We start from the raw sequence: 12,891 nt of genomic DNA on the forward strand, positions 1-12,891 counted from the left end.
GAGATCTAAATACTACTTATAGAAATATATACTAGAGAAATAAAAGACTAAGAAGACTTGATTTAAGAATAGAAATATTTATTAATTTAGATCCCGAAATACCTATAACTTTAATAAATACTTTAGTAATACTTATATATAGTATATTACCGAATTTAAAGAAAAAGAGAATAATAAAAGTAATAAGAATAAACTAATAAGTAATACTTTTAAAGCCTTATTAGCAGAAATAAATAAAGGAAAGAAATATTACTTTAATTCCTACTTTATTTCTATTAAGAGCTTTCTAGCTATTCCTATAGCCCCTATTTCTATTATTCCTATAACTAATACCCTTATAAATAATCTTACTTTCCTTTCTCTTATATACTAGATAATAGATAAAAACCATATCTTGAAACTTATTAAATAAATAGAAAATACCTAGATATTTATAATTAATAATATATTAAGATATAATATATATTACTTTTATAAAATTATAATTAATACTAGAGCTTCTAGATTCTTAATTACTAGTTCTAACTAATTCCAAGCTTTATAGCAAACTAATAATAGTATCTAACTTAATAAAACTACTAAAGATCAAGTTAATATCTAGTTTAGTATTAGATTTATATTTTCTATTAGATTTATAATAGTAAGAATACTAATTAGATAAATATAATTCTATATTATATTTATAAAGATTTTATTTTTATTTAGCTTAGCTAATATAAATAAGCTAGAAGTCTATTTTAATAATCTTACTAATTATCTCATTATTTCTAATAAATGCTTTATATTTATAATATAATATTTTAAATACTTTTTTTTATTTTAGAATACTATTTTATAAAGCTTTATTTCCGAATTCTTTACTTATAACTCCTGCTTTTTTATAGAAATCAAATTATAATATTTATACTATTATTTTAGTTATTTATCTATTAGTAAGCTTTAAAATATACTAGAATAAGCAGGCTATAATATTAATATAGAAGCCTTTAAATACTTTATAAAATACTATAAATAATACTAGAAATTCGAATAATTACCGAAATAATTTAAGTTTAATTTAAGAAATAATATTAGCTTTAATTATTCTATTATTATTAATATTTTCTATATTTCTAGTAAGTCTATACTCTATATTATTAATAAAGGTACTAGATATTAAGCCAGCTAATAGCTTTAAAATATTAGTATATTATATACTTAAAATATCCTAAAGTAATATTAGATTAATACCTATTTAAGCCTTCCTAATTAGATTATAGTAAATACTAGAAAGCAGTTTACTAATAAGAAGTTTACTTAGCTTATAAATACTATAGGAACTAAGGTTAAAATCATTTCTATAGAAGCTTATAATTCCGTCGGAATTATAAAATATTACTATAGCCTAATTTAATATACTTATCTTATTATTATAGCCGAAATTAATAGAATTAATAAGGATATTATATTTCAAATAACTTTTAAGGCTATTAATAATTCTGCTAGACCTAATAGTATTATCCTAACTCTTTTAATTTATAGTACTTTATCCCAAATAACTAAATATAATATTCTATTACTAATTATATTATAGTAATTAGTAGTATTCAAGAAAGTAATAGTAGAAATTTAGAAGCTTTAAGCTAGATATTAGATTATAAATACCCTAAATATCCGAAATAGTTCTAGTACTACTAATATTTATAAACTTCTCTTGAATTCGAATATTCTTATATAATATAAAGGGAATACTAATTAACCTAGTAATTAAGATAGGCTATATAAGCTAGTAGCTATTAATAGAAAGAACTATATACTAGTTCTACTATATAGTAATACTACTTTTTACTTAATCTCTATAAAGCCCTTTTATATAAGGGATATTAAAGTTATTACTAATAGTTCCGAACCTGAACTTATTCCCGAATTCTATAATAAAGCCAAAGGTAATATAGGTATGATTTCTTCTATTATTTCTACTATTTTACTAAAGTATAATAAAGGATATCCTTATAAGAATACGGATATTACGGTATTCCTATAAGATAATAACCTATATAAGAACTCCCGTTAAGTTAAAATTACTAGCTTTCTAGAAAAGAGTATATTTAAGATTATTTCTAGATCTTAGATACTAAAGGAAATATATATTTTTAATTCCCGGTTTATTAATAAGATCAAGAATAAAGATATAAAGAGAGAGCTTAAGAAGTTGAGACTAGTTATCTAGGCTTATAATAATAGTAAGAAATATATAATATTAATATAATTACCTATTTTTTAATATATTAGCTAAAGAATTATTCTTAGTATTACTACTATAATAATAAATACTATAGAGCTATATTTATATAATATCTCGCAAGCTTATATCTAATTAATAACCTTACTTAACTATAATTTTTATATTAATTTACTTTATAAGCTTACTAGAAAGCTAAATCTAAATAATAATTCGGTTCTAAAGGTTATAAAACTATTATATAATATATAGGAAGCTAGAAACTACTAATTTAAGACTTATTATTTCTACTATATTAATAAGCTTTCTATAGAATAATTAACTTATAACTCTTGTCTTTTCTATAGTAAGTAATTCTTCGGAATTATTAGCCTTTAAACTAATAATACTCTATTTATTAGAACTAATAATTTTATAAAGATAGAATAACTAAAGCTCTAAAAGGCTAAATTCTTAACTAAGGAATATAAATGCCTTATTATTAACTATAATCTCAAGTTTAATAAAGGTATTATCTATATAGATACTACTAAAATTACTCTTATATAGAAATACTAGTATAAGAACCTCCGAACCATTTCTATAAAGAATACTATTACTATAAGTAGTAGAAGTACTATTTATTAAGATCTCTTTATTAAGAACTAATATATTACCTAATATACTAGAGAAATATATATTATATTAGTCTATTAACCAGAAGCTTTATATAACCTATTAATTATGGCTCAGGCTATTAAACCCTCGGAATCTAATATAAAGGCACTTAATAAGTATATTTAATAGCAAATTAAGAATATTACTAGAGAACTAAGATTCATAAAGCTAATAAAGAAATTCTTATATTTAATTATTTTTACAGATACTTTATTTATAAATAATAGAGATCTCTTCTCCTAAATCGGATATATTCTAGTTCTAGTAAATAGAACTAGATATACTAATATTATTTACTAGTTCTTTACTAAATATAAGAGAATTACTAGAAGTATTCTAGTTTTAGAACTCTATAATATAGCTTATAGTTTTAATATAGGCGCTTTAGTTAAATCTATAATTAATAAAGTACTAGAAATAGAACTACTACTAGTAATCTATACGGATTCAAAGTCATTATACGAATGCCTTATTAAATTGGGAACTATTCGGAAAAAGTATCTAATAATTAATATAATATACCTTTACCAGATATATGAATAACGAGAGATTATAGAAGTTAAATAAATTAAGGGAGAATTAAATCCTGCTAATTCTATAACGAAATCGAAGCTAATAAATACTTTCAAGTATCTAATTAATACGAATACTATATAATTAGATATAGAGAAATAAATCGAATACGGATAGGGCAGGAAATAGATATATAGGATAGGAGAATATTATAGAAGGAGAAGTTATATATAAAAGGCTATAGCCTTTAGTATATAACTAAAATCTCAAAAGCAATATAGATATATAGAATGTTTGGGAAATCTGGTACTAGGCCGGATTAGGGAATTTATATATAATCGGAGAGAGATACTATTTTTCGTATTTTTAGAGAGTTTCTAGTATTAGTATAGCTATTCTTTTGGGAGTTACATATATAATCACGGGATACGGAATACGGGATATAGGTAATAAGATATGGAATACGGGATATAGTTATATAACCTTGTATCCCATTAGTAACTCGACTAGTAGACTAGACCCCTTTAGGCTTAGCAGATTTAGGGATCGCATATTAATACTATAATACTATAATCCCTACTTCTGAATAATAATAACTTTACTAACCTTATGCAAATAGTATTTTACGATTATATAATAGTACTATATATTACTAGTGAACCAATAAATAGAAAGGGTTTTAAAGTAAAACTACTTTTAAAATAATTTTTTATTTTTAAGCTTAACTATATAAAAAAGACTTTAAACTCTTCTAAAGCTAATTCCGAGGACCTTAATAATTATTAAAGGATTGAAGGATTATTATATTATATTTATTTAAGGGCTATAAGTAAGTAGTATATATTTTTAATTTAATTATAATTTAATTAATAAATTTTTAGTAATAAATTTAAAAAATAAAGAATCGAAAAATTAATAAGTAATTATAAGTCAATTAGTATAAATGCTATAAAGAAGACTGTGTGACTTTCTATACGGGTAATAAAGTACTCTATTATCTCTTATATACTTTTTCAAACCCTACTCTTACTTATTAAACTCTCTACCTCTCTCTATAAGCCATTTCAAGCCTCACTCTCACTTGTAAAGCTCTTTAACCCTATAGTTAAAGGACGAAATAAATTAATAATTAGCTCTTTATCTCAGAATATATATATTATTTATCTCGGATAATGTCACATAAACGCAACGCCGTGAATAAAGGGCATGGTGTATTGAGCAAAATCATATGACTAGAAAATTGCGTCTAATTGTACCTGTCCCATAGTGCAGCTAAACGTAAACGGCACTAGTCTTTGTTATGCTCAGTACTTGGTGAATTTGTTACCTGTGAAGCTGCTACCTTACGGTGCGATGGCGGAGACCCCTCTCTAAAGAAGCCGAGTTTGGGAGTACCGAAACGACCCGTCTTAGGGACGACTTGTCCAAATAATACGGGCGCTACCGATGCTGTAATGCGGCAAGCTTTACTCGATGACATGCTGACATGTGCCAACTGGAGGAAATTGCTGTGGTTGAGGAGGCTAAGAGGAAGCCCACTTGATCATCGATTGGCCCTTAGAAACGCTAGAGGTTCATTCTAGTTCAAGGGAGAATGAACGGCTTGTTTTTCATTGGACATCATAAAATCTAGCTGGGGGGCCTCTCGCCTTCAAAACCGCCAGTTCTGTTCACCGATGTTTCGCTCCTGCAGGAGGCCTCCTGCATAAAGAAGGGCGCTGTGAGATGGTCTGGGGCTCGGTGTGGTCTTATCGCAGCCCCGCCCTATCGCGCAGCCGCATCCTATCATTATCTCTTCGTCTGGCAAGAAATGGTCCGTACTAGCGGCCGCATCATGCGGATAGATTGATTGGAGGAGATGGTTGTATTCTTACCTAACAAGGGATATTCGTGTGCGGCCGCTAGTACGGACCATGTCTTGCCAGACGAAGGGATAATAATTCCGGGGAAAACTAAAACGACTCCCCCCGCGGGTGTCGATTAGGGGTGTCGATTGGGGGTGTCAATTGGGGCAGGTGTGTTAATTACTTGTAATTAGCTACCTAAGCTCTTTTAATATAAGTATAAGCTAGTATATTATAATTCTTATATTATAATTACGTGCTTCTTAACCTATAATAAAAAGAATCCTTAAAATGGTATTTTAATTTAAGAGAGTTTATATACTAATTAATTAAATTATAGCTTTTGAGTCTTATAAGGCCCTATAAATTATGGGCTTATAAGGCTCTTATATCTGGTTTTAGGGACTTATTTACTAAATTTCTAGGCTTTCTTAAGCTTATCTTTAAGCTATAAAATATGAAATTTTTAACTTCTTTAATTTAAAGAGCTATTACTAATCCGAATTTTATAAAAAAATGTTTATATTTAAATAGCCCTAATTTAGCGCTATAAGGAAATAAAAGAAGTATTAAATTATATTAATCCCTTATAAAATTGAATTAAATTAAAGAAAAAGCCAGAGTTTTGGTATTCTTGTCCGAGCGCCTCTACATTGGGTCAGTGGCTAGTCTGGCCCCTAATCGACACCCCTAATCCTGGTGATCGACACCGGGGGGAGGGGAAGGGGGGCGGGGGTCGTTTTGGTTTTCCCCATAATTCCTCGCAAGTGAACTGGCCGCTGCTGGTTGATCATCCGATTTGACTTCTTTTCCTTGAGAGCTGCTGGCTAGTGGCTCGAATTCTTTGGAGTCCATGGCTGCTGGCATAAGTAGGTACTGATATGTGCTTATTAACAAGCCATGCAGCATCATGCAAGATCTGTATGGTCGACAAGCGTCTCTTAAGGCTACACAGCATCACGAATGGCACAGTATTCGTGTCTTGTCCTATAGAGTCGGATGGGTTTGCCCTCCGTGACGTGGCAGTCAGATTGCAAGCAGCTTTCAGCCACACGTACCTTAATGTGCGCTCCCATCACCTCACCCAGATAGCTGCAATAGTTGATTCCCTTCTCCACTTAGGATGATGTTTTAATACACGAGGGCTCCCCTGGTCTAATTTCTCATCCCCTTTGCAGTGGTTATCATTCTTTACTGCTCTTTAATCTCAGTATTGCAAGCATGAGTGATACAAGTGCGGAAATTCTGGCTGGACGCACCAGTAAGCGTCCCTCTTACCTATGAATCTGTAGCTAAAATTGATCTCAATATTCCATCACAGGTGTGCAAAATCCTATTGCTCTTCCGGAGATGACCATCACCTCATCAATTGAAGGGCTGCAGACGGAGGAACAGAGCCATGTACTAAACATTATCGCCCAACTGCGCAAGTGTGGCCTTGATAGCGTTCTTCAGCTTCCTCAAATCGTTGTCTGCGGAGATCAATCTGCTGGAAAGAGCTCCGTACTAGAGGCACTCACCGAAATCCCGTTCCCCAGGAGCGATAATCTCTGCACGAGATATGCCACGGAAATTATCTTGAGACGGGCTGTCACGGATTCACTTACTATCAGGGTCATTCCAGACAGTGACCGTTCCGCGGCGGAGAAAGAATCCATTAATTCTTTCAAAGCGGTTATTACAAATTTCGGTGACCTTCCGGACATTATGGCGAAGGCTATGTTAGTCATGGGCATTGAAAGCGATCTCTCATCTGGGTCCATCTCTCGAGCCTTTGCGAAAGACGTCCTCAGCATCGAAATTGAAGGGCCGACTAGACCTCAACTTACGCTAGTTGACCTTCCTGGGCTTATCCAAACGGACACAAGGGGGGTGACAAAAGCCGATGTGCAGCTCGTGGCCGAGATTACGGACGGATACATTAGTCAATCTCGTACAATCTGCCTGGCTGTGATAGCTGCCACAAACGATTATGCCAATCAAGGCATCTTGACCAGGGTCAGAAACGTCGACCCTCATGGAGAACGCACGCTCGGGATCATCACGAAGCCGGACAGACTCATTCCTGGCTCTGGAATGGAACAGGCCTACTTCGACCTAGCGAGAAATGAGGATGTCCATTTTACTCTGGGTTGGCATGTGCTCAAGAACCGGGCTTTCGAGGAGAGCTCCAACTCTTTCATGGAACGCAATGCATCAGAGGCCGCATTTTTCAGGAAGTCTCTCTTTAAGGCTTTGCCTAAACAAGATGTTGGTATTGATTCATTGCGGGACCGCCTTAGCAAGCTGCTCTTCCACCACGTTCAACAGGAACTACCAAAGCTACAGGAAGATCTACAGGAAGCATTGACCGAAGCCAAGACCCAGCTGAAGAACTTGGGGACTTCCCGATCGACACCGCAAGAATGCAAAGAATACCTCACCCAGCTTAGCCTTGACTTCTACGAGATATGCAAGGCAGCTGCTAGTGGCCATTATGAAGGCGATTACTTCACTAGCGATGTCGACGAGGTTTTTTCAGTCAAATCACTGGCAACCCGCCGCAGATTGCGTGCCGTCATTCAGTTCATGAACAACGAATTCTCCGAAAATTTCCGAAAGACGGGCCACAAATATCACATCGACATGCCAGCGGTCTTTCAGGGCGCTGTTCTCAATGATGCAACTGTCAACAGGGAGGTCTCTTTGAAGAAGAAGGGTTTTGCGGATGAAGAAGACGATAACACACCTCCTCGAAAGATAGCGCCTCCTATCAACAAGACTGCTTCGGAGGCTCTAGAGTGGGTGAACCAAGTTCTAATTAGGACCCGCGGGAAGGAACTTGCAGGCAACTTTAACCCACTGCTCATAGGTGAACTCTTCTGGGAGCAATCTTCGAAATGGCCCAGCATGGCCATGGAGTATGTGGACAAGGTCGCAGACGTCTGCACCCAATTTCTCAAGGACCTCCTCTTTAAAAAATGCCCCAAGGATATCCACCCTCGGCTTTGGTCTTCTGTCTTGCAAGGCTCTGTGAGAACGAGGTACGAGGCAGCTATTCATGAGGTGGAACTTCTTCAGGAGGACCTTGAGAGTTACCCAATCAACTATGACCATTACTATATTGACAATATCACAAGAACAAAGATACGGAGGTATGAGACTTCTCTCTCTACGTCTATAGACGGAGCTATGATACATAAGCCCGTCCCCGGCTGTAACTCGCAGTCGCACTTGTCTGCAAGCATTGATATTGCCGCTGTCATCAATAAGCTTTTTCGAAGCACCGATCCCAACTTGGATAAGCACAGCTGCGAAGACGCATTAGACTGTTTGTACTCAATCTACAAGGTCTGTCCCTAGAACACCCTTTCGGTTTCGGTCAAAACTAATAGCTCCGCATCAGGTTGCGCAGAAGACTTTCGTCGCCAACATCACGACTCAAGTGATCGAGCGCCACATTGTTAGGAAAATCGAGAGGATATTTTCCCCAGTTGTGGTCAATGGTCTTACTGACTCCGAGGCTGAGGCTATTGCGATGGAACCTGCGGCTGCAAGAAGGCAGCGAAAGTTTTTAGAGGAACGCATTGCGAAGTTGGGAGATGGGCATGGGATCTTAAAAGAGGTTATGAGAAGCACTTAAGATAGAAGGGAGCCGCAAAATAAAAAAATCAATATGGGAAAACCCTCAGTCGGAAGTTGATCTTGTGGACTCTCGCTACGTGATTCTTGAAGTGCATAATGTGGTTGAGAAACCAATCCCTGAGCCTTGTAGACAGGGTGGCCGTAGATAATCCGCTGCTCTACTAGTACCTTGCTCAAGTAAATATTTGAGATGCGCTTGAAGGTGCGCGTTCATTGCTCGTATGGAAGCCGCTTGTTTCCGATGCAAATAATATATTGGGTCTTCTTGTAGACGACAGGAAATATATTAGGCGATTAGGAAGGCTCGGGAGCGGGGGATTTCTTCTTAAGTAGCCCTGCGGAGGCTGGAACGGACCGCGGCTTGCGAGTGCGAATTTGGAACTCTTGTCGAGAGGCGAGCGCGACTATGAGGCTAATAGTAGAGACCTTTCGAGCGATAATGGCTTGAGAACTAAGGTCTTTTGAGAGGTAGCAAAGGGCCTACTATAAACATGTTTGTTCTTCCAACTAATATTTAATAATAAGTTCGACTTCCTCTGTATTCTCTGCTTACTCTCTTATTATACTCTTATTTAAATGCCTCTATAATTGCCTCTTTATTATTTCGTTATAAATTTAAAAGAAGTAATTCTTTTAGTAGATGTTTTTAATCTTGGTTCTTAAGCTTCTTTTTATATTTATAAAGGTTATTAAGCTTATTTTGTTTCTATATTAGAGCTTGCTTAATAAACTTATACTAATACTTAATTATAATTAATAAGACTTTAAATTATTACTCGAGGTTTATAATATTTATATTATAAATATAGTATTTAGGGCTTGAAAAGCAAAATAAAAGATCTCTTATGAAAATAATTTAAAGCTAAAAAAGGAAAAACTAAAATATAAGAGGCTATAAGAATATAAAAATATATATAAAGGCAAGTAGTATTAAAAACTATTTATTTATAAAGAATTAAGAAATACTAAAATTACTATATTTGAAAAATTATATCAAATCTCGATATAATATTTAAAAGTTATTAAAATAGTTTTATAAGATATAAAGGAAATAAATCTAATTTTTATAAAAATTTATAATAATTAAATATAATATAGAATTATAAGAAAGTCTTATTATAAGAATTAGAATTATACTTATTCTTATTTAATAAATTAAACAAATTTTAATACTACTTGCCTTTATATCTTATAATATACTAGCTTATAAAAGGCTTAATATTTTAAATATCTTTATATATATTTCAGATATATTTCTTTAATAAAATAATTATATTATATAATTAAAAGGTAATTAAAAGTAATAAATATAAGTAATAAATATAAGTAATAAATATAAGTAATAAATATAATTAATAAATATAAGTAATAAAAATAATAATACTAGTTAAATAACTATATGAAATAATTAGTTTAAAAACTAAATAATAATATTATTCTTTTTTAAAAAATATAAGCTTATTTTCGAGCTTTATAAAAGCTATTATTTTATTTTATTTTTCTAATATCTTATATATAATTTCCAAAAAAATTATATAATTTAGCTAATATTATAGGTTTTATAAAAGTTTTAATATATTAATATTAATATTATAAAGTATTCTATATTTTTATTATAAGTATTATTAAGAAAACAGATTATATAATATTATATATAAATATAATATTATTATATAAACTAGTAAAATTATAGCTTTATAAAAGTCTATAATCTTCTTTTTTCTTCTTTCTTCTTTAGTAAATATAATTAAGTTTTCTTTTCTATTTCTATTTCTATTATATTATTTCCTTATTAGATTATATTAGACTAAGAAATATATTTTTAATAGATTAATAAGCTCCGGTTTATCTAGGTATTTAGAGAAACTATATATTAAATACTTTATTTATATAATATAAAGATATTATATAATTAATATAAAGGAAAATATAACTTTTATTATAAAGCTTTATAAAAGAACTCGAGCAAATATTATAATATCTAATATAAAAGAAAACAGGGATTTATTAAGCCAAAAATATAAGAAAAAATCATATATTATTAAGCTAAAAATATAAGGAAAAATAGTAATATACTAATAAATAAATATAGCTAATAGGCTATAAATACTTTTGCTTTTATTACTAATTATTCTATAATTATAAAATATTAAATTATTATTCTTTTATAATTATAAAATATATTATTATAAATAATAAAAAATATATTTCTAAGTTCGAGCTTTTAAGCTAATTAAACTATAAAATATAGTTTTATAAAATATTATTAAAGCTCTATACTAAAGAAGTCTAATATATTATTAAACTAGATAAGAATATATATATTATAGATATAATATCTATAATATCTAATATATTAGTTAAAGGAAAAGGCAAGAATAAGATTAATAAAGTAATAGAAGAAATAGTAAAGTTAAAGCTTAAAAAGAACTTTAAAAAACTCGGAAAAAAGCTCGCTTAATATAATAAAAATAAAACTATTATTCTATATTATATTATCTAATTACTTTCTAATAAAAATACTATTAAAATTAATAAGCTAATTTATATTAAAGTAATATAATAATTTCTTAAAATAAAATATTACTAATTCTTTCTAATTAAAATTATAATAATAATTTAGAAAATTTAGAGCTTTAAATATATATATTCTAAATAAACTAAAATAAAGAAATATTATTATAGATTTAGTTTTATAGATTTTATAATAAAAAATATATATCCCGATTCTATATTATTTATAATATTTAATATAAAGTTACTAGATAAGTATAAAGTAATTATTAATAAATTTTATATAATAATAATATAAAATATTAATAAAAAAATTAAGATTTTAGTAAATAAAGAAAACACTTTTATTACTTATAATATTTATAGCTATTTCTCTCGGTATTATTATTATTATTACTATTAGTCTAATTTCTTAAAAAATAAAAAAGCAAAATATTATATATATAAAAGATATAATTATTTTATATTTTATTATTTTATATATAAAGCTATTAAAGCTAATTAGAAAAAATTATTATTTTATTTCTTTTTCTAGAAAACTATTTTATTTAAATAACTAAAGAAGCTATTACTAAAATTATTTAAGAAAGCTAAGGCTCTAGTAGCCGCTAATAATTTTAAATAAAAAACTATATTTACTAAGAAATCTAATTCTAAAACAAATACTAAGACTAAACTATTTTGTTTTCTTAAGATAATATTAGTAAATATTCGAATTTCTAACTATTTAACTTGGCTTATATTATATATATAGTTAATTAATTTTCTTACTTTAGATTTATATTAGTTTCTATTAAATATAAATTAATTCAGGTTAGAAAAGAAATATTATATATATTAAATAAGACTTTAATATTAATTTCTAATTATTTTTTTATACTAGATTTAGATATTAGTTTCTTATTAGTAAAGCACCTATATAAAGCAGGTTTTAAAAAAGAAATTAATTATATAAAGCTATATTTTAGATATAAAATAAAAATAGTTATTAAAGTAAAAATAATTAATACATTTTATTTTATTTCTTATATAATATTAGAAGAAAAGAAGTAAGTTTTATTTATATTAACTAAAATTAATATATAAAATACTAATTTTTATAAACGGCCGATTATAAGGCCAAATAATAAGAAAATTAGAAATAAGAATATTAAGTAAAAAGAAAAGAATCCAAAACCCTTAATTATTTACTCCCACGGTGTAACATACGCCCCGCAAGAGGAGGATACCGTCTGCCAGTCACGTCCATAGGACGGATACCAGCTTAGGCTTACCCCCAAGTGTCTTAGAATAGGCCTAACCATCGGTCAGTCATCCACAGACTCCATCAGAGCCCAACAAGCCGAAGCTGCTAGGTCTTCAGGTACCTCCACAAGCGAGTGCCGAGACACAAGCTCACTTTGGTATAAACTCCTCGCCCGTCCAGTCCCCTCCCCGCGGCCCGAAGACCGCTTTCAGAGTACTAGAGTAGGTCAACGAGTATGCAATTATGGTACAATAGGCCCCGCGCAGCTGCCT

The 12,891-nt window shown here is 30.1% G+C and overlaps 1 protein-coding gene across 1 annotated transcript; it reads left to right on the forward strand.

Moving 5' to 3' along the window:
* Positions 1–6,561: 6,561 nt before the first annotated feature.
* On the forward strand, positions 6,562–8,845 carry K444DRAFT_567504 (interferon-induced GTP-binding protein Mx; the record flags this gene model as incomplete). The annotated part of the gene is made up of 2 exons (XM_024877170.1): positions 6,562–8,565; positions 8,621–8,845. Coding segments are annotated over exons 1-2 (2,205 nt in total), but the record flags the coding sequence as incomplete, so codon positions are not given.
* Between the last annotated feature and the right edge of the window lie 4,046 nt (positions 8,846–12,891).

The sequence above is a fragment of the Hyaloscypha bicolor genome, assembly GCF_002865645.1.
Source record: "Hyaloscypha bicolor E unplaced genomic scaffold K444scaffold_122, whole genome shotgun sequence".
In the NCBI taxonomy this organism is placed as follows: Eukaryota; Fungi; Ascomycota; class Leotiomycetes; order Helotiales; family Hyaloscyphaceae; genus Hyaloscypha; species Hyaloscypha bicolor.